The sequence below is a fragment of the Melospiza melodia genome, chromosome Z (genome assembly GCF_035770615.1).
Source record: "Melospiza melodia melodia isolate bMelMel2 chromosome Z, bMelMel2.pri, whole genome shotgun sequence".
Classification (NCBI taxonomy): domain Eukaryota; kingdom Metazoa; phylum Chordata; class Aves; order Passeriformes; family Passerellidae; genus Melospiza; species Melospiza melodia.
This window is the reverse complement of record NC_086226.1, coordinates 55,289,125-55,311,917: the sequence shown is the minus strand read 5'-3', so window position 1 is coordinate 55,311,917 and position 22,793 is coordinate 55,289,125. Positions and strand designations below refer to the sequence as shown.

The window sequence follows — 22,793 nt, the reverse complement described above, 5'->3', positions numbered from 1 at the left end:
TAAGAAGCTCAGCAGGGGAAAGTGCTGGATTCTGCATCTGGGATGGGGCAGCCCTGGATGCATGGACAGACTGGGAATGAGGTGCTGTAAGCAGGGCCATGGAAAGGGACCTGGGGGTCCTGGCAAGTTGAACATGGGTCAGCAGTGCCCTGGCAGCCAGGAGGGCCAACCCTGTCCTGGGGTGCATCAGGCACAGCATCACAGCTGGGCAAGGGAGGGGATTGTCCTGCTCTGCTGTGAGCTGAGGCAGCCTCACCTCCAGTTCTGGGAAGAGTTCTGGGCAACAGCAAACTATTAGAGAGTATCCAAACATGGTGAAAGGCCTTGAAAGGTAGCCAAGGCCACTTGATCTGTTCAGCCTGGAGGAGACTGAGGACAGACCTCACTGCAGTTACAACTTCCTCAGGAAGGAAGGAGGAGGGGCAGGATCTGATCTCTCCTCTGTGTTGATCAGTGACAGGACCAATGAGAGTGGCCTGAAACTGTATCTGGGGAGGTTTAGGTTGGATATTAGAAAAAAAAGTTCTTCACCCAGAATGAAGGGTGGTTGGGTGCTGGAACAGGATCCCCAGGGAAGTGGTCAGAGCACTAGCCTGATGGAGTTCAAGAAGCATTCAGAAAATGTAATCAGGCACATGGTGTGACTTGGGGATGGTGCTGTGCAGGGCCAGTAGCTGGACTTGATGATTCTTGTGGGACTCTTCCAATTCAGCTTATTCTGTAATTCTGTGGACTTGTGACCTCCAAAACAAGCTTTCTTCAATTTTCTTAGCTATGTCCTCTTGCCCAATCTGAAATCTTTTTGGGGAAGAGTTTGGGGGACTTTGCATATTAACATTAGATTTTCAGGCATCCAACAGCCTCAGCAGAAAGCAGTGCTGGTTCACACCAGACACTACTGAAAATCCTCCACGTTCAGGCACAAGAACAGCATCCATCCTCCAAGAGGTCTGCAGCAAAAATCCCATCTTTCCTTGTTTATCCAGATTGGCCAGAGACAGAAGCTACAGCTGTAGGGGCACAGGGAGTGTGCTGTCCCACCACAGAGGCTGAGTGCAACGGGACAAAGCACAGGTCTTCTGTGATCCCACAGGCACCACTTCCAACACAGCTCTGTTCATATGTACCTGCACTGTGCAGCTACACAACATACTAAAGATACTGTCCCAGAACCAAGTAATTTTCTGGGTCTTGTCCTACTGTGTAACTGTTATTGTCAGTGCTCCAAAAGAGACTTTTGGAGGTAAAACATGGGAAACTTTTCCCCAGAAAGAACAATATTACAAAGTCATATTTTCTCTCATCTGCATGTAGCTTTTCACTTTTAACAACTCATATTTAAAAATCACAACTATAACTAGTTTACCTTAAAACTTAAGCAAACATTTTCAGTTTAAATACATAAAGACAACACATGGTTCTAAAGATAACACATAGGCAGCCTGATTTTAGAGAAACTAAAGACCATCACTGAATCCCAGAAGTATTGAATTGAAGGAAGATCAATATTTCTGAGTACACAGAGTGCACAACTTCACAACTTAGAGTTTTACTGCCCAGTTGTTACAGGCAAGCAACTTGAGAAAATCTTGGTGTAAAAGGGACTTTGGCCCATGCTGTTTGCCTAATTATGGCTGTTTTCTATTTTTAAAGTCAATAGAAACATATCTGTTCTAAAGAACTGAGTATCTGACTCCTCATGTTTACACATTCATATATATACACATATATGTAAGTACACGTACTTAGGCTATATTTACTGAAAGCATTTAATTCTTTTTACAAAGCAATGCTTCCTATAAACAGTAAATTAGAGAAACCAATACTATCTATACAACAAGAAATTTGCACAATAAGCAATTTGTCATGTTCTGTACCTAAAATTTATTATAATATCCAAAAAATCCACTAACCTGGGAACTAAAAAACATGTGGGGGTCGTAAAACTATCCACTTAATAAAAGACTTACAATGTTTTTAGCTAACTGAGGAACTGGGATTTTGGTTAATGGAAAGGATTATTGCTTAATATTTTCCGTAACGTCAGCAACCTTGTCAAAATCCCCTGGTTGCTCTGAGAGTAAGAGACATCTGTTTTACAGGGTGAGCACATATCCTGGAATGTCTGCCAGCAGGCAGCATCACAAACAGGATTCATTACACCTTCACATGTTGAGCATGGTTTACACTTCACAGTGGCATGGAAAAATCCCATAGTCAGCTTATTCCAGTAGAAGCTTTGTTGTAGACACAGTCTTACAAAGTCCCCCTGCCAGCATCCTTTAACTTATATGGTGAAAAATTGCAGGCTGTATCAGCATGCAAACCATTTTGCCTTTTTCACTGCACCCCAGGTTTGACATGTAACTTCCATCAGGAGGATTTGCCTATGTAGCTGTCTCTCTTGCTCTAGCTTGAAGGTTGTGATCAGTGGTGCAGTCCAGTTGAAGGTTATTTTCTGGTGGCGAGCCCCATGGTTTCATACTGGAGCCCCTACTGTTTGATATTGTCATGAATGGTACACAGTGTGCCCTCACCAAGTCTGCAGACAGTACAAAACTGTGAGGAAAGGCCAATATGCCAGAAGGTCCTGGACAGCCCTGGAGAAAGTGGGTCACAGAAACCTCATGAAGTTCAACAAACAAAGTGCAAAGTCTTAACCCTGGGGAGAAACAACATCAGGGGCAGGTAAATGCTGGGTTCTGAACTGGCTGAAAACCAGCTCTGCAGAGAAGGGACTGGTGGTCTTATGCACACCAAATTTACTACGAACCAAACATTTGAAGAAAAACATGTCAGAAGCTTCTGGAAAGGACATTACAGGCAGGCTGAGGGATGTGATCCTTTCCCTCTACTCAGGCTTCATGAGTTAAATAGACATTTGGCCCAGTTCTGGGCTCCTCAAATCAAAAAGAAGCATGGTCAGATTGAAGCCAGTCCTACAGAGGGACATAGAGATGATGAAGGGACTTCGGCATCTTTCATACAGGAAGAGGGTGAGAGAGCTGGCCTCTTCATCTGTGGAAGACTCAAGGGTATTTCATCAGTGTACACATGTACACAATGTGATAGTGCAGAGATAACAGAGCCAGGCTCTACTCAGTGATGTCCCTGAGAGGACAAGGACATGAGGACAAATCAAAATACTGATTTCCATCTGAAAGTATTTTTTACTGTGAAGACCATTAAAGTCTGACAGGACTGCCCAGAGAGGCCACAGCATCTCAATTCTTTGAGATACTCAGAATCCAAGTGGATGTGTTCCTCTGTAACTTGTTCCAGGTTACTCTGCTTGACAGAGATTTATAGACTAGGGAATCTCAAGATGTCCCCTCCAAATTCAGCCCTTCTGCAATTCTGCAACAGTAGTATTGACAAGCCTTTGGAACTACACTGAAGTTTACACATCCATGTTACTGGACAGACATGTATTCTAACTCTATCTATATGAACAGAAGGTATTACCCTTTCAATTTATGAGATTTTTTCATCAGGACTTTTATTTCTCAAATTCTTAATTTTATAACAGATATAGGCATGTTTTCTTTCTGAGGGAAGTGACTCACTTCTGAAGAAAAATCAGATATAGAGGACTTCTAGAGCTTTTTAAGAACATGATAGTTAGCTAAATATGTTTCATCTGCCTCTCATACAGTCTCTGTACTTCAGAGTAAAGAAATTATTCAGGTGAAATCATTAGAATAAGAAACTCTTTCACAGAATGGTAAACTATTCTAATATATTCTGTTAAATGCTACTGACACAGAGATCTTAGAAGTGGTACATGCTAGCTGTAATCTAGTGATCCAGAGGAATGGCAGAAATCTCAGCCTGGGAGGGCAGGCAAAGCAGAGATTGCACAGAAATTGTGGCAAAAGGCTCTACTTACTGGACCAGTCTGAAGCTTGTGCTCCCATTTCCCCCTGACCATGCACTGTCCTTATCCAGACCAGCTAAGTTTGTAACTATGTTTTATTATATTAACCATGTTTTATTGTACTTTTATTTCACTGCAAAAGCATGTCTTTACATCACATATTCATGGGTGGTTTGAGCTGTAATTTTTCAGCAATGTTTTTGAATCTGCTGCCATCTAGTGAGCAAATAATCAATTTGAAATGTGTGGGCTTTGCGGACAGTAGTGGTTTTAACTTCAAGAACATGCAGGATTTTGTTCTGCTCTCCCTTCATATTAAGGTGCAGCTTGACCAATCTCATCTCCTTCTATGAAGAGGTGATGCACTTAGGATGAGGGAAGAGCTGTGGCTATCTGTGCACCTTACTAAAGACTTTAACACCATTTCCCAAGGCATTCTAGCTGATGTCTTCGGTAAGTGTACTGCTCACTGCATTAAAAACTGGCTGGGCCCATAGGGTGTTTGTGAGTAGAGTTATATCCAGCTGGCATCCTGTCACTACTGGGCTCCCAAAGCTCAGGGTCAGGGTCAGTCCTATTTAATGTCTTTGTCAATTATTTGGATGAGGAGATTAGGTGCACCCTCAGTCATTTCCCAGATGACACCAAGCTGGGAAGGACAGCTGACCTGCTGAAGGGCTGGAAGGCTCTACAGAAGGATGTGGACAGGCTGGATCATGGGCTGAGGTAAACTGTATGAGGTTCAAATAATGTAAACTACCAGGTCCTGCCCTTGGGTCACAACAACCCTATTCACTGCTACAGGCTTGGGGCAGAAAGGCTGGAAAGCTGCCTGGTGGAAAAGAATCTGGGGCTCCTGGTCAACAGCTGGCTAAAACACAGGCCAGCCCACACCCAGGTGGCCAAGAAGGCCAATGGCAACACGGCTTGCATCAGAAATGTTGTGGCCAACAAGGCCAAGGCAGTGATTGTCCCTCTGTACTGACACTGGTGGTGCTCCACCTCGAGTACTGTGTTCGCTTTTGGGCCCCTCACTGCAAGAAAGATATTGAGGTGCTGGAACTTGTCCAGAGAAGGTCAAAGGAGCTGGTGAAGGGTCCTAGCACAAGTCCTATGAGGACTTGAGCAGCTGAGGGAACTGGAGGTCTTTAGCCTGGAGAAAAGGAGGGTCAGAGTAGATCTTATGGCTCTCTACAGCTGTCTGAAAGGAGTTGGTCTCCTTTCCCAGGTAACAATGGGATAAGACAACAGGAAATGGACTCAAGTTGCACCAGGAGAGGTTTAGATTGGATAGCAGGAAAAATTGCTTCACTGAAAGGGCAGTCAAGCATTGGAATGGGCTGCCCAGGGAAGTGGTGGAGCGACCATCCCCAGAAGTATCTGAAACACATGTAGATGGGACATTATTTAGTCATGAGCACGGTGGTATGGGTTAACAATTAGACTTGATGATCTGAAAGGTCTTTTCCAAATACAAGGATTCTAAGACTCGTTTCTCATTAAAGGGAGAAGGTACCAGTCTACTCACACCACCACACACAGTGTGCAACCCTGTAGTTCTTCCTGCATGATAAAGAGAGAGAACATGTGGAAGTGGGACACTAAACCTACTTGGAGACTAGGGGTACTGGAAGGAAAAGCAACAGCCAGAAAGCATTCACCCAGAACAATTACTGTATCTCTGTCTGTTGAGCCAAGTAGAAGGGTTGATTGTATTTTTGACCGTGATTAAGGGGCTTCCATTTTGCAGTTCCAAAAATCAAGCAATAAAGACCCCAACCAGGAATAGAGGGGCCTTGTCTTCAGCCAGGCAGAGGACTGGTTTTACTGGACTGTATGCATTCGATGGCCTGTAACATCAGCCCCACAGGAGTCTAAAGATCTGTTGGACACTGGTGCACAGTATACACCAAAACCACCAGTTACAAAGAGGCAGAATCTGTCTCTGCATCTGAAGTAACGCAAGTATCGTGAGAGCTGTCCATGTTGGAGGCTGAGGTAACCCTATCTTACAAGCAGCAATTGCGACCAGCCCAGAGATCCATGCGTCCTTGCCATAGAATACCTCAGGAGAGAGTATTTCAAGGACCCAAAAAGGTACCAGTGAGCTTTTGGTATAGCTGCCATGAGTACAGAGAGGATTAAACAGCTGTCTAGTTTGCCTGGTCATTCAGATGATCTGTCCATTGTGGGGTTGCTGTAGGTAAGAGAACAGCAAGTGTTAGGACAATGCATCAGCTGCATACTGAACCAACAGAGACTCTGCAGTTCCCATACATAACCCAATCCAGTGACTGGAGAGTCAAGGAATCATCAGTAACTCATTCACCTTTTAATAAATCCCTCTAAGTCAGAGCAAAAATGTAACAGAAAGTAGAGGCTAACAGTGGACTGCCACGTCTTGAATGATGCCACACTGCCACTGTATCAGACATACTAGAATTCCAATGGGAACTGGGGGCAAAGGCAGCCAAATGATATGCGAACACTGATATCACTAATCCCTTTTTCTTGATCCTTTTGACAGCAGAGTGCAGGCCATAGTTTGTTTTCACATGGAGGGTTATCCAATACATTTGGAATCAACTGCTCCAAGGGTAGATACACAGGCCTACCAGTTGACGCAGAGAGATCCAGCCTGGACTCAAACAAAGTGAGACTCCTGAAGACTTGCAATATATTGGTGACATTATTATGTGGCGCAACACAGACAAGGAAAAGTATGAGAAGGGGAGAACATTATTGCCAATTCTCTTGAAAGTGGGTTTTGCCATGAAACAAGGTACGGTCAATGTACTTGCACAGAAAATCCAGTTTGCAGGAATGAAATGGCAAGATAGGCATAATCATGTCTCAGTGGATGTGATCAATAAAATAACAGCTATGTTTTCACCAACTAACAAAAAAGAAACACAAGCTCATAGGTGGTGGAGGTTTCTGGAGAATGCATATTCCAGGTTACAGTCTGATTGCAAGCCCTCTCTATCACAGGACCCATAAGAAAAACAACTTTGAATGGGGTCCTGAGCAGCAGTAAGCCTTTGAACAAATCCAGTAGGAGACAGTTCATGCATTAGCACTTGGGCCAGTCTGAAGAGGACAAGATGTTAAAAATGTGCTTTATACTTCAGCCATGGTTAATGGCCGTACGTGGAGGCTCTGGCAAAAAACTCTCAGAGGGACTCAAAGTTGACCCCTAGGGTTTTGAAGCCAGGGATATAGAGGATGTGAAAGCCATTGCACTCCAGCTGAAAAAGAAATACTAGCAATCTGTAAAGCAATTTGAGCCACCAGTTGCTAATGAAGCACAGTTCCTTCTGGTGCAATTTTGATTGCCCATGCTCTTCTGAATGTTCAAAAGGAGACTTTCCTCTACATGCAACTAGTGGGTCACACTGATAATCCAATGAGTTCACATGGGAAGCCTTAACCAGCCAGGAATCCTGGAAGTGATCATGGAGTGCACAGAAGGACAAAATTTTGGAGAGTCACTAGAGGAGGTGGCCCATGCTTAAGAGACCCCACTGTGTAAGAAGTTATCAGAAAATGAACCAATATGCCTTGTTTACAGACAGATGCTGTCATATTATAGAAAAATATTAAAGGTAGAAAGCTGCTGTGCTATATATTAAGTTGAAGAAACTGCTGATGGACAAGGTAAACTGAGTCAGTCTGCAGAAGAGAAAGCACTGCAGCTGGCTTTAGACACTGCTGAAAGAGAAAAATGACCAGTATTTTATCTCTGGATTGTGGCAAATGCCCCAGGGGTGGCTATAGCAATGAAAGCAGAGCAGGTGGCAGAGCAGAATTAAACCCATCTGGGCTGTTGAATTTCAGTGAGTTATTGCTGCTCATGTGGTGAACCTGGTTGTAAAAGCACATCACATAAGGGTTTACGTAGCAAAGAGTCTGCCATTGAAGAATATCAAAACAATGAGCAGGCGGACCAAGCTGCTAAAATGAAAGTGACTCAGATGTATCTGGACTGCGAATGTAAGGGTGAACTATGACATATATCTGATATGATATATCAAAACATGTACAAAGAGAAGAAACATACAAATGGGCCAGGATCAAGGCATGGATTTGATCACAGATGCCATTGCAGAGGCTACCCATGAATGCAAAGAATGTGCCACAATTAAACATGCCAGGAGCTAAACCTGTTTGATATTGAAGATGATGGCTGAAATACCAATACAGGGACAACTATCAGACTACCATGAACTAGCCATGGAAAGCACCATCTGCTTACAGTGATGGAAGTGACTATTGAATGGTTAGAAACATGCCACTGCCGGGATTATTGTTTTGGGCCTTAAAGAGCAACTTTGGTGGTAACTGAAATAATTCAATCAGAAAACAGGACTCATTCCAGAAGCAAACTTGTAGCCTGGTCAAGGGGCATGACATCAACCAGGTGATCACACTCCCACTTATGCACCAGCCTCCAGGAAAACTGAATGGCTGTTAAAAACTACAGTGAGAGTAACACGTGCTGGGACATTGGGCTGGTATGAAAGTAAACCAGTGGGAGAAATTAAGACCACCCAATTACCTTAACAGACATTTCAGGTTAAGGTTACAATTTCATAGAAAGATTACAATAATGCAATAATACACATTAGAACTGGCTTAGATCCATAAAGTCAGACTACAGCCCGGAATCCTGTTGGCCTGTGGTCACAGTCCTATCAAGTGGTGATTGCAGTCCTGTTGAAGTGATGGTTGCAATCAAAAGTGGTGGTCTTCCTCTGGATCTACCCAGGGGTCGTGGGGGTCCCCAAACACCAGAATTACACATAGTCAGGTTCAGATGGGTATGCTCTGTACCTCCCCCAGGGCAGGCAGTTTCACAATGGAATGATGTAATACTTTGAGTCATTGCAGCTGCCTGTTCTGCTAGTGCCATTGAGTCCATTATGGGCCATTGGCAGACATGACCCCTTCTGGATCGGTGGGACTGTGCTGGTGTTTCCCCAGAAGGAGTTAGTACTGCAGAGTCGTTTGTGAAGAAAAAGAAACACTCCCCTCCTCAGAGGGTTTGGCTCTTCTCCCTTATCTCATTTAACACCCAGCTTGTAGCCTGAGGTGTCAGCTGGGCAACTGCTGGCCATCTACTGCAAACCCATCATTACCAGTTTGTCAGAAATGGTGTAGAGGGCACACCCCAGTGCTAAACTGGAATTCTTCTCCAGTAATCAGGACATACATTCAAGCATTGTGAAATACTTTTAGCAGAAGCCACTTGGCTAGCTAACATTAGAGCATCTGCCACTTGACCGGCTGAATCAAGGTCTCTGTGCACTGTAGAAGAAGAAAGATCCAACCAGTACGTATGAGAAACTGACTAAAAGAAACAGTTATTCCTTCTTCAGGAAAGGGTAAATCTATTCATGGGATGGTTTTGGTTGGACTTGGTAAACGCAGTAAGATGGGCAAGTGCAATGTGCACCTCAAGGTGATTTAATCCTGAGTGAAAATAATTCACTATTTGAGTTGTAAGATGGCAGTGTTACTCAACACTGTATACCACCACTGCTATGGCTGCAACCTATTGAAGGTATTATAGCAAAAACCTCTTGCTGCTAGCAAAGCTAGAGACAAGAGCAGGAATTCATTGTCTTGTTAAAATTCACAGCCTAGTCCAAAGGGATCTGGAGAATGGATGGATGTACTTTTAAATGATTGTAAAACGTGACTTGAGCTGGTTGTTACAGAAAGCCCTACAGCAGAAACTACTCCAAGGATGATGAAAGAATGAATACAATGAAGGATGAACATCATAAGAAGCAGTTGACAGGAAAAGATGTGTGGTAATGTCTTTGCAAACAATTTGATGGCTGAGGATATGGTTGTTATGTCTTTGAAATGGGTCTCAATGTTTCTACCAACCTCAAGCAGTGGGTTTGTTACATAACCTAGACAGATTGACTCTTGAATTTTAGGATAATAGATAAATGGGTCCACACCAAGTGTGCTGCAGAACCTAGAAAACTTAAGATTTTGAATTTCGGAGGAAAAAAAATTTTGAATTTCAGAGGAATATCACAGGTTCGAGGGGGGAATATGTGGTAAGTGGTTCAGGAAACCTGTGCCTTCGTAGTTCTTCAGCCAATGGGGATAGAAAGAGGGCAACATGCAGTTGGGAATCTAGGACAAAAGGAGGCTTCATCCTCTAAATCCTCTAGAGAGAAACCTGACGGGGGTATGCCCCAGTGTGCCCTTTCCCTTTATAAAATAAAGTTGCAGGACTCTTCTCTCTCCTTTGCGGACACTGGCTTTCCATGGTGTGATTTTCCACACACAGTGTGAGTGCAGCAGTGACCTGACCAGAGCTGCCTTCAGTGCCAAATGACTCCAGGCAACACACTACTTCTCCCATCCTGAGTGACCACCATAACAGATGGAGCACAAAGTCAAACAACAAATAAACACAGTGAGCATTTTGCTGATAATTATGGACATTTCACAAACATTTTAAGGGGAAGCTGGTATTTGATAAGGTGGGATCTTAACATGACATGAATTATATGGAATAACTAGTGGAGAATGTTCTAGTTTGGGCTGGGGTAGAGCTAGATTTCTTCATGGTAGCTGGTATGTGAACAATGTTTTGGATGCATGTTGGGAAAAGTTTTGGTAATACAGAGTTTTAGTTACTTTTAGTTACTGCTGAGTAACACTTAGCATCAAGGCCTTTTCTGCTTCTCATACTACTCCACCAGCAAGTAATCTGGAGATGCACAAGAAAAAGGACACTGTATTTGGCCAAGTTCTTTTGGGGTGTAAATGGCTATATCCACTGTCTTCCAGAAAAATCTCATCATAAAGTATCAGACAGGTTTTCTGATTTATCTGCACGTGACACAGTCTATCACCGATGAAGACAAAAAACAACATTGTCTTCATCAGTCTATCACTGATAAAGACAAAGAGCAACACTTCCAACATTCCTTCTAGCAGGTTAGTAGCTTTTTAACATGGAGAGTGTTCCAACACCAAAATGCTGAGGTGACAAGGCAAGTATGGGGCGAGGCTCCAAGAGCTGTCTGAGTCACAGTCAAAACAGGAGTCTACCTCTGCTTCCTACCAACTCTGTGCCTGGGCAATCCCATCCACATTAGCACAAGTATGGCAAAAGTGTAATCCCAAACTGGCCCAGTTTGTCTCACAGAGTCACATAAAAATGCAATCCTTTATTCCTTGGTGAACAAGCTTTCATAAAGGAAAACAGTATCTTTTCCATAACAGCAAAATGAAACAAAACCTATTTAAAGGATATATAAAATATTTGCTTTCTCAAATTGTAGAACAAAATGTCTGCAGCAGATTCAAGACCAGTACTCAAAAAATTCCAGAGACTACATTTCTTAAAAAAAATAAAATTGTGATGCCCAATTCTGTGTTTGTTCTTTAAGCTCAGTCTTATAATTTATATGCATCTGGCTAGTCTTACTTTATTTAGTGAGTTGTACTCTTTTACTATTTCTTTATTTCTCTCTCTTATTTAATTACTGATTAATTCAGAAAGATACGCTAGTTATCTTTCTTGTTTCAGTATATTTGTATTCCACATGCTAAGTTTACTTTTTTAAACAAAAACTGACTAATTGCATCTTCATGATACCTATTTAGGAAAAAAATCTCAGTGGATCAAAATTTAGGCTTTCCAAAAAAGCAGCATATGTGTTTAGGACACATGACACTTTTAGCCCATTACATCTTATTTTTGTCTGACCATAGAAAATGCTAGTATTTGAGTATACAATAATCCATCTAATTGAAATTTAAACGCTAATCACTGACTTTTATAAAAATCATAGGTGTTTTAGCTTCATAAAAATCACAGAAACTTTAGACAGTATTGCATGGCTGCATTAGGCAAAAGCTTTCATCAGACCAAAGATTGTTTGACCCACCATAGCCACTATGACATAAGCTGAGCCTGACATATGCTGAACTATGAAACAGGCTGAGCCTGCAGCCACTCAACAATTTTATGGAAGAAGGAGGCAAGACAGGGTTCAGAAACATTTTCATGTCGTGTTTTGGTATCCCAGCCACACCTGCTTACAGCAATTGTTTTGGTAAGATATGCTATCCTTCCATGCCAGGCCCTTTCCAGAAATACGAATGCACAAGCATGGTAGAAGAAGATCCTTCTCAACAAGCCAGTAAATTAGGCAGTAAATTAAACTTGTTTTCTGGGAGATAATTGCAATGTACATTATTCACCTCTTCAATGACCAAGAAGATCAATGGCTTCCTAGCCTCTATCAGCAATGGTGTGGCCAGCAGGACCAGGGCAGTGATCGTCCCCCTGTACTCCACACTGGTGAGGCCGCTCCTCAAATCTTGTGCTCATATTTGAGCTCCTCACTGCAAGAGCATTGCAGTGCTGGAGCCTGTCCAGAGAAGGGCCATGTAGCTGTGCAGGCCTGAGGCAGCAGCTCTGGAGTCCTTCACCACTCCAGGCTGAGAGAGCCTGGTGTTTAGCCTGGAGCAGGCTCAGGGGAGACCTCTTTGCAGTCTACAGCTGCCTGAAGGGAGGGTGCAGCCAGGTGGGGGTCGGCCTCTTTTCACATCATAAGGGGCCAGGACAAGAGGGCAGAGCCTCGAGTTGAGGTAGGGGAGGCTCAAGCTGTACACCAGGAGTAATTTCTTCACAGAAAGGGTGATTACAGCGGCAACGGCCTGCGCAGGGAGCTGGTGGAGTCACCTTGACAGAGGTTTAAGGAAACACGCAACACGTCGGCGCTGGGCCACGCACGTCCGGCAGGCCCGCCGGGCCGGCTCCACCGCCGCGCCCGGCCCTGTCCCCCCCGCCCCGCGGAGGGCGGGCCCGCGCTGCCGGAAGCCTCGCGCGAATCGGGCGCGCCGGGGGACCAGCGCTGCTTCCGTCGCGCCACAATGGCGAGCTCTGGGCGGCGGGCGGCCCGGCGGTAGCGGGCGGTGAGTGCCCTTCTCTTGGCGGCTGGCGGCGGGCCGAGGCCTTTCCCGGCGGCGGCCTGTGCCCCTCGCTCGCCCCTTTTCCTCCCTCTCTCCCTCCCTACATCTCTGTGTCCCCTCGTGCCTGGCCCTGCCGCCGCCCTTCTGCTCGCGGGCTGTGTCCGGCCGAGGCGGCACGTTTGGGTTATGCTGCGCCGCAGTCCCTCCACCGGCGTCGGGGCTAGACAGGAGGGGGCTGGGGACCCTCGTTAACCTGTGGGAGGCGGAGGAGGAGCGAGCCGGGAGCTGCAGCGTGGCGGCAAGGGAGCCCTGGCCCGCCTGCCCTAGTGGGTTCCCTGCGCCGGTATCCCAACACCTGCGCCCGGGTCCCGCCGGCAGCCTGGGCGGCGCTGCCCGGTGCTGCAGGCCCCGCTGGCAGCCGTGTCCTGCCCGTCTGCGACGCCGCTGGCCCCCAGGGCAGCCCCCTGCCCACACCAGGCTCGCACCTCCAGTCGTGGTCGGGAGCTGGAGGCGAACGTAAACTTTGACTTTTCTGTTTCCTTCCCGTGCAGGGACCTGTCGCCATCCAGCCTAGCGGCAGGGTGTGGGCGTTGCTGCTGGGGATGACTCTAAAACAGGCTGGGTTTAGGTCACTCAGGTTTGAAATTCAGGTTTGACAGCGTTTCTTGCCTGAAATGGGAAGCAAGTGCACTTCGTGCGTTTGAAACTTTTCTTTCCGCTCTTAGCTGGAACAGCTGCATTTCCAGAGATGGACATAACTGGGTAAAATACTGTTCTTTAGGACAGGAATCCTGTTCGTTTTGTTGCTTGTGTGGGACCAAAAAACTACCTTCATTTTAAGAGGGTCATAAACACTAAAAGCCTCAGATCTGTAAAATGCAGACACGGAGATTCTTAAGAGTGCCTTTGTGGCATGTAGAACTTTAAAAAAATTAAAATGTGAAAAATCATGTACCTTACTCCCATATTAATGGCAACAGAAGGACATTTTGTGATATTTAGGTTCTTGCAAATGCTCTTTACTGTTTTATCTGCATCCTTGAGAATATATGTGTGTTTTGAGAAAGAGAAAATCTGGTTTTTTTTGGTTGTATGTGTCTATATTTAAATCATAAAATACTCAGTGTTGAGAAGACCACTGCCCCTTAACATGTTTTACACAGTCTCTTCCTGTAGTTCCCATTTCACAGTCCACATGGTTTATTTGACAGCATTGGAGTTAGAGCTCTGGGGGAGTGTTTTGCATTAAGAAAATGGAGGTAACCAAATGTCCTGGTTTAGGGCAAATTTGTTAAAGAATCTGCAAAGGAGGGCCCCCTCCAGAAAGCAAAACCCACACGGCCCCTCCCCCCAACCGGTTCAGGAAAAAATTCCTTGGAGAAAAGTGGAAAGAACCTGTTTATTTGACAGGCACAGCACCCCCCAGCACACAAAATGAACAATACCCGATGACACCGCTCTGAGAAAGATGGCAAAATCAGAAAGTCTCTTTCGGGGGTGGTTGCTCTGTTCTCAGTCCCTCCGGCACTGGGGCAGCTGCTGCAGCCACACGGTGCAAACTCTCGATGTTCCCAGGTCCCAGTCCGGAGCAAGTTGAGATGGTCACAGAAACAGGAGAGGAGAAACAGTCCAGGAAGGAATTTGGACTGTTTAGCTAAACTAGCTAATAAGCAGAATCAAAAGCGAGAGCAAGCAAAGCAGCAAGCTGAAAGCAAGAAGCCAAAACAGCCCTATGTACTGCTCGTCTCTGTGTCCCTGATAAGAGAAACCCAAACAAAACTTCCACTCTTCAGAGCCGGTCCTAAAGGCACAGAACAGATGAATGGGGATACAAGCATCATAATGTCACCCCAGGACACCAGATAAAGGGGGATGGATGTGCAAGCAGTTCAGTGGTCTAGATGTTTTAGACAATGCTAAAATAATATGAAATAGGAGTGCTTAATACTGAGTGATGGTCTGCCTAAAATGTGCAGGAGAGCACAGTGTTTCTAAGTCACTGTATCGTACTTGCCTCATAGCTAGATTGCAACTTAACTTCGCATCTCTCTGTCCTCTGATGATCACAGTTTTCATTCTTAACAAAGTGAACAGTGTCTACTGTAGGCAAAGAGGAATATTCTGATACGTAGAATGGCCTTGGGGACATTCTTCCCTCCTTTTTTGCCTCCTTCAGCCATTCTTCCAAAGCTTTCCTGTGTTAAGCTGAGGCTGATGTAGACTCTTAAAATTTTCTATCTGTCCTAAAGACCCTAGGTCCTGGAAAAGTTATAGGCCGTCTCTGCATTTTACAAGCCACCCAAAGGTGTTAAGACATACTGAGAGAAGAGACCTAGCTGAGTTTTGGAGTGCCTTTTCTTGCATTGGTTTAATCCAGGGCTTAGATTGTTGAGATTTCCATAGCAGTTAATACACAGTGTTCATTCATTGATTGATTTTAAAATACAGCTTTTAACTTTTTGATTTCTAGGTCGGAATCAATGAATTGAACAGCAATAACCATGGGAGATGCTGCAAAACCTTGCTTTGCCAAACAAAATAAGGAACAGGAAATTTTGCATCCAGAAGAATTAAAAGAAAGTCCCTTACAGATAGACTACCAAGTTATGGATGAATATGGAAGTGGCTGTAGCAATAAAATAGATACCAGCCTGCAAAAGAAAAAGGGAACTCCAGGTCATTATGGAAGCAGTCCCAGGCGAGGGCCACGAAGTGTTTTGAGTAGCCCAAATTCGCTTAAAAACACAGCTTACTGTCAAGGGTCAAAGTTAAATGATATCCAAAGAGACCACATGAAGAAGTGGGGATCTGATGATCACCATGGTACTTCTGACACCTGGAGAGAGTACTGTTCTATTGCCAGGATTCCTGGGCATGGCAGGACAAGAAAGGACTCTTTTCACGAGGTTGAAGGTTCTGGACACAGAAATGTAAGACGACAACTTCAGGAAGATTTAATGAGCAAAGATGTGCCAGACATGCAGAAAGGAAGTTCTGGTAATCACGTTTCTTTGTTTTGCATAGCTATCCAGTAAAGTAGCTTACTACATGTGTTACTGAAAAGTAAACTTTCAAGATTCACTATTAAAGCAAAAAAGTAGTTTTCTTCTGTCATGTATTGCAAACTATTGACTGCTCTGTACTTCTAGCACTTCAGACAAATTATTACAGCAAATAATATAGAACTTGTTTTATAGATTGTGTTGTCTTAGTAGTTTAGCCTGTGAGTGATAGGAGTAAGTAGATTGCAGCATCTGTGTAATGTCCCTGTTTATTGTTTTTCCCATACAATCTGATGGATCTGTCAAGGCTGGTGAGAGATCTTTCAATTAAGCTGATAACAGGGTCAGATTTTTGGAGCTACCGATGAGGTCTTTAACAATGTGTTGAAGATTGAAAGTAATGCCGTGTCAGTATTGTGAGAACTCAGTACAGCAATAACATGAGTCTAGTTCTTCATGTATATTTAACTTCCCTGTGAGCAGTTGGTACTAATACTCAGAGTACAAACCCAAAGCATTGAAATGTCAGGAACGACAGCCTAAGGGAGGGTGAAGTGATTGATACAATAGTATTTTCATTGATTGCAAGTAAAGCAGAAAAAGGAAGCTTAAAAGAATATAGAGAATATAACTTGTCTGTGGTGCTGCTAGCATGGAATGCCAGTTGACAAGAAACCTGTCTTATTTTATTTAAGAGTGGGAGCCAAAGACAATAGTGATCAGACCCTCTGCTGAAAAGAAGAGCTCTGGTTGGTTGACACTAGGAAGTCCAGCAATTAAATGTCCTTTCCTGTGATACTAGCTGTCACTAAAAAGAAACTGCGAACAGGTGTGCCCAGTGTCTCATTGTTAGAAGTAAGCTTCACACAGCTCAACCTCACTTTTCTCATGAGGAGAGAGCAGGATGTTTTCACAAATTTCTTCTTCTGTTAAAGTTTTCTTTAGTTTCTTCTTTTACTGGATGTAATGGGCTTTTTTCTGTGAAACTTCAGTAACTCACTGAAATAGATTTTTGGAACCACTGGCAATTATACTTGAAAACTTAAGAGAAGTAAGCTACTGATTACAGGAATGGGCATGTGTCTCTTAAAAGAGGAATTAAAATAATAGGTGTGCAGTTTAAATCTTGGGGGGTCAGTTTTGGAACAAATAATATACTGTAAGCATTTGAAAGGTAACAAAGATAAGAAGTAGTAAGTATGCATTTTTTATTAGAGGTATGCCAAGCCCTAATTTATTTATTTAAAATAAACATCAGTCCCCTGTGGACATGGGAAAGGCAGTTGGTAGGTATTGCTTGTACTAGTACTGTACTACTTTGGATACTCTTATGTGACCGTTCTGTAAGTAAACTAGTGGAAAATTATCTGGATTAAATTAATGTAAGAGACTTGCAGAGCTAATTAGGTAACTATACCCAGAAAATACTAAAGATTTTGTCAGTTAAAGAAAGTAGTGAATGAACATCTAGTGAGTGAGGATTCTATTCCATTCAGTGTTTGTTATACTACTGCAATGATGAATGAAGACAGAGACCTATTAATTGTGTGCTCTGAAAATTGAATATGCTGTGGAGCTGGTAGGAATGGAATGCAGGACAGCAGGAAGGTCAATTAAAATAACTTTGCACAGTTGGAGAAATGACCTACATACAGGATGAAATACAAAGGATATGTAAATGCCATTGTTTACCGAGGAATATTAGCTGTGCAAATAAAGGAGGAAAAGTTACCATAAAGTAATATTTTTTTTTGGACAAGGATCTGAAATGATAGTGAATTAGAAGATGATAATGAGTAGTCATTATCATGGGGTTGTGAGGCATGGAAAAAGGCTCACAGTCTGAAGTACCCCTTTTTCTGAGTAGTCCTCCATCTAGTTTTGGCACCCCACTTGTATGAATAAAATGGAAGCTGTGCAAAGAAAAGCAAGAAGGTTGTCAAGATATGTAGGAAACAGAAGCTATTCAAACTGTAAAGAATGCCCAATATTTCTCAAAATGAAGAGGGTAAGGAGGCATAGTAGCAATCGTCTGTGTAGGAAGCTGTAAAAAGCTGATTAGTAAACTATATTGTTTCTTTCCAGTAGATGGGGCACAAAGCAATGAGCCTAAAATTGAGCAAGAAAGATGCAGATAAGGAATAAAGGTCAAGTTTCTGAAGGTAAAGCTAGGGAGGTTCTGGAGAGGTTGTCTGGACAGCTCATGGAAAAGATACTTGAAGGCCTTTAAGAACAGGTTAGCTGAGCGTTGCTCAGATTTGACAGAGTTTGTTTCATCCTGCTGTGAAGCACAGGCATAGCATAGCTCGCCTCTTGAGGTCCCTTCAGAAGTTCTATGTCAAGTAGCAAAATTACTAAAAATGTTTCTTCTAGCATTTACTTGAAATATTCTGTGCAGTTTTCCTTTTCATTGCCTTCATGTCTTTTTTTATTGTAGCTCATAAGGAAGTTTACGAAATCTCTGAGACACTGGTCTTTAGTACTTTATTTAATCATTAGCCTGTAATTAGATTGTCACTGTTGTACCTACCAAATATTAGAAGTATTTATTTAGTTTGTAAATTTTTTAAAGTAATTTGTTGGCTAGTGAAATAATTGATAAGTAGGTAGTTGTCACGGGCTTTTCTGTGAAAACATTGATATACCTCCAAGTTCTATCCACACTGATTAGTTACAAAATGCAGTGAAACAGATGTGGCACATCTTAGGAATTTGAGCAGAAATGTTGATGCAGAAATGTAGGATGTGGGGAAGATTCAGAAGTTCAGACTTCTATTTCTGCTCCCTGGAGATTCCTTCTGCACCCTATTAGGCCTAAATTCTCTTTATTGCTGCTTAGCTTGTGCTGCAGCTGAAAGAAAGAAATTATATTACCATCTTTGCCCTGATGCTGTTTACACCACTAATACATTCATGCTGCATAGTGAACTGAATCAAATAACTGGTCACAAATACACAACTCTGTTGCTACCCTTTTGCCAATCAGAGACAAAAGTTGTGGTCATGAGAAAGAAATTTTTTAAGGTATTTCTTACCTTAAGGAAGAGGAATTTATCTGTTTGGGTTTTTTTTTCTTTTTTTAATTACTACAAATTAAACCCTCATGCTATGATAAAAGTTTGGGAAAAAGGGAGCTTTAGAAATCCCAGGCTTTGGGACGTCCTGTATAGCTGTAGAAGTGAAAGGCAAGGTGTGAAAATCTGATGTGTATATTTATTCCTGAGATGATTTTTACAGGGGTCAATAGCAGCTTCTACTTCAAAAATTTGCTTAAAAGTAGAAGTGGTATTTAGCTTAATTTGTTCCAGACCTTTTGCTGTAAACACAACAAGCTTTTAAGCTTTATTATTATGATAATGATGACAGTTTTGCATCTTTCTTAAAGCAATGTGCACATACTTAGCAAGTCCATTCTTTAGTCTCTTTAGCCAGCAGTGGTGCTGACTTTTTTCCACTTGTTCATTTAATATTGTGAAGGTAGTACTGATCCATATACTGGTTTAGCTGAAAGGCAAATTACATTATCAGTGGTAATATTTCTTTGTTAATAAATTGTCATATATGAGCTAAACCACAACAGTGCCATACCAGAGTGCTGCTAGGTCTTACAAATCATTCAGATTGGACTACACTTTTTAATTCTGTCATACTTGTAGTCTAGCTTATTTGGCTACCAAAGCCTAGCCAGGCATCCCAAAATCTTTGGACATACTCTGTATTTTCCATGTAATGACATACAGGTGTATCTATTGCATTTAGTTCTATTCCCTTTTTTTGCCAGTTTTAGCAGAGGTGTCTAAATGAGGGAATTTTCTTCAGTGGAACAAATAAATTAATTTATTTGTCGTTTGGGACAAAGGTCCTATAGATTGTGATACTAATATACACTTATCATTATCCAACTTGCACAGGACAAATTGTGAAACCAAACCAGGTAGGTGAATTGTGCTTTCTTTGACTCTCAAGTTAGGAATTAAGAAAAAAAAAATTAAATGCTCTGTGGCAGTTTGCAGTTATTTGACGTGTTTGCTCTCATAATTCTCTATAAGAAATGAAGAAGCTTAGAAAACCAAGAAGACTGAGAAGAACTAGAAAAGATGAGTGCGATCACGATGAAATGGAAGATCGAGTCATAGATGAATCTGTGCTGTCAGCAAAAGAACTTCTGGGACTGCAGCAAGCTGAAGAACGCTTGAAGCGAGACTACATTTATAGACTGAAGAAGGTGCTGCTCTCTTTACTTGGACAGATAGACCTGTCCTATTTTTTTGTACTTTTGTGTATTCTAGATGGTACACTTTGAGCAATATCTGTGGTTGTAGCTAGAAAGTTTAGCTACAGAATTTAAGTAACGATATTGCTGTTAATGAATGGTTGAAAGAGGGGGGTTTTTCTTTTGGGTTTTTTTGCTAAAACATTAATAACAGTTCAAGCTCAAAAAAATGGCTGCTCCTTTAATTCTTGAAATGACATCAGATCTTTATTTAATTGCTGGAGTAGTTGTTTCTTCAATTAATATATTCTTCCATGGGCATTGAGTATTTTCTCCTGTAAAAGATAAGATGTTGGGTGTGATTGACATGATATCATTCTTCTGACATTATATTTGATGTGCAAACTTTTTGATGGCAAATAACAAGTGAAGAAAGCTAAAGTGAGTGAGTATACGTTTCAGAGTTAATCCATTGAACTTAGCAAGAATACTGAATGAAGTGAAAATAATACTTTTATATATATTTTAAGGGTGGTTTTGTACTGTCTTTATTTTAGCAACCTCGAAGCTACCCATCAGCAAAATATACCTGCAAGTTGTGTGATGTTCTGATTGAGTCAGTGGCTTTTGCTCATAAGCATATTAAAGAAAAAAGACACAAGAAAAGCTTAAAGGTGAGTTTAGAACAAGAAAAAAGTATAAACTATAGTTTAATGAAACCTTCCTTGCGCCATTAAAAATTGTGAAACTGCACTACTTTTAAAACCATTCCACATTCAGTTTTTACCTTGTTTCAATCTTTTTAAAATCTATTGTATAGTGATACTAATGAAAACAATAAGCTTGGGACCTGGACTTTGCAATGAGCAGCAGGAATAAGCAAATATAGTTGGTATGGAAGAATTAGAAGTTATAACCTATATGTGAGAATTAATATTTCAGTTCAGAAATACTGCAATAATGAAGCACCTGTGGAATATTACAGATTTATTTATATGTAAAGGAAAAAGGTTTGTTTTGAGCATAAGCTTCAAAATAACTTCCAGCATAACATCAATTTTACCTTTTAACATCTTCTACTTTTTCTGCTTGAAGTGGACAAAAATATGTCTTATGCAGATTTTCTGTTTCTTCCTCTTGAGCTCCTGCCTTTTCACACTTCATAGGTGATGAAAGAATTGGTGATTTTTTTTTTAAATGTGCTAAGTACATGTATATATATCTCTGAATGTTACTGAAGTCTCCTGGAGTATCAGATTATTTATTGCTTCCAATTATCTACATTACCTGGAAAATTTGTGGTGGTAGTATTACATGGGATGAGTTGTTGGCATTCATTTTAGTATGTAAAGCAACTCATGAAACTCATTGAAACATTGGTCTTATCTTGAAAGGAAAAGCAAGAAGAAGAACTGTTGACTGCTCTTCCTCCTCCAACGCCTTCCCAGATACAAGCTATCGGTGTTGCTATTGAAAATGTTGTGCAGGAGTTTGGCTTAAGTAATGAAGATCTAGAAGAAAGGCTTAACATTAAAACAATGATGGAAAACTTGCTGCGTCAAAAATTGCCAGGTATTATTTGCAATATGCCAACTTATTAAAAACAAAATAACAACAAAAACTGAACAGAAGGGAAATCGACCAAAAAAAAAAATCCCCAACAGCTTATGAAATGAAAACTGAATTAAAAACCTTGGCTCTCTAAATTCTAAAACAGCATGTGTAGTTACTAGTCAGTTGAACAATTGATGTAGCAATACAAATCTGTTCCAGAATTAAATTACAATGGTCTTCATGGCCCAAACAGGCCTGTAGTAAAAAGTGAAGACAAAAAGGATGTGGGAAGGATTTGACCTTCATGATAAGCCTTTACCAACAGCAGCACTGGAGGCAGGATTTAGTAACAGTTCAGGGCTGCTGAAGACCTTTTTTCTTTGCTTACCAAAACCAGGCGTAGGTTTAAGATCTATTAGCAGTGCTGTAAGTAGCTACAGACTTAGAGTTAGGCATAGTGTAAATGAAGTATAATTCTTTTTGTTGCAGAGTGTTCATTAAGATTGTATGGGTCCTCCTATAGCAGATTTGGCTTCAAAACTTCAGACTTAAACATAGATACCCAGTTTCCTGCCAATGTAAGTAAGGCCATTTTATTAAGTATGTGTTAGTGGTTTTGAATGTGTTTTTTTGGTGTTTTGCATCTTCATGTAGACTATATTGTAAATATATTTTTATAGTGTGGTTGTAACACTTTTTATAAAAGCCCCTTGGGTAAGATAGAGGCAGTCTGGTCTTAAAATAATATTCTTCATAGAGCAGTAGTCACCAGGCAGTGTAATACATCTTTATGTTTTGTTGAAACTTCTTCTGAAAACACCTAAAACATCTGTACTCTAGCAGTCCTCTGAGACAGATGATTATTTGTATTCTCTAACAGCTGGAAAAAATAACATTTCTGTGATCTTGTTTCAGTACTGATCCTGGTTTTGTATTGATATATTCACATATGCACATTTTGACTGCTAGATCATATCTGAGCCATGAAACCTCACAGTTATTTTTATGTGGAGTAATTTAATGTTTTTATTTGTCATGTTAATTTTTTTTATGTGTCTTTGTGCTTGAACATTGAAAAGGAATTAAGGACATGATTCCATACTTAACCTTACTCCTTCTGTAGTTGATTTGGCAGTCACATTGTTAGAATTTAACATTTCCTTTAGGAAACCAAGAATGACCTAAGTTCATAAAG

General features: G+C 41.7%; 1 protein-coding gene across 4 annotated transcripts in view; it reads left to right on the top strand.

Moving 5' to 3' along the window:
* TUT7 (terminal uridylyl transferase 7) overlaps positions 1 to 22,793 on the top strand; it is a 74,208-nt gene that overhangs the window by 27,723 nt on the left and 23,692 nt on the right. The window contains exons 1-6 of one of the 4 annotated variants that reach the window (XM_063181219.1): positions 12,754 to 12,832; positions 15,300 to 15,826; positions 19,881 to 20,056; positions 20,602 to 20,718; positions 21,439 to 21,616; positions 22,088 to 22,176. In XM_063181219.1, the coding sequence (XP_063037289.1) occupies positions 15,331 to 15,826; positions 19,881 to 20,056; positions 20,602 to 20,718; positions 21,439 to 21,616; positions 22,088 to 22,176 (1,056 nt within the window). In that variant the 5' untranslated portion in view covers positions 12,754 to 12,832; positions 15,300 to 15,330. Of the gene's footprint in view, positions 1 to 12,753; positions 12,833 to 13,449; positions 13,592 to 15,299; positions 15,827 to 19,880; positions 20,057 to 20,601; positions 20,719 to 21,438; positions 21,617 to 22,087; positions 22,177 to 22,793 lie in introns of those variants that run through there. The other 3 variants (XM_063181218.1, XM_063181221.1, XM_063181220.1) reach the window with 3 other exon arrangements.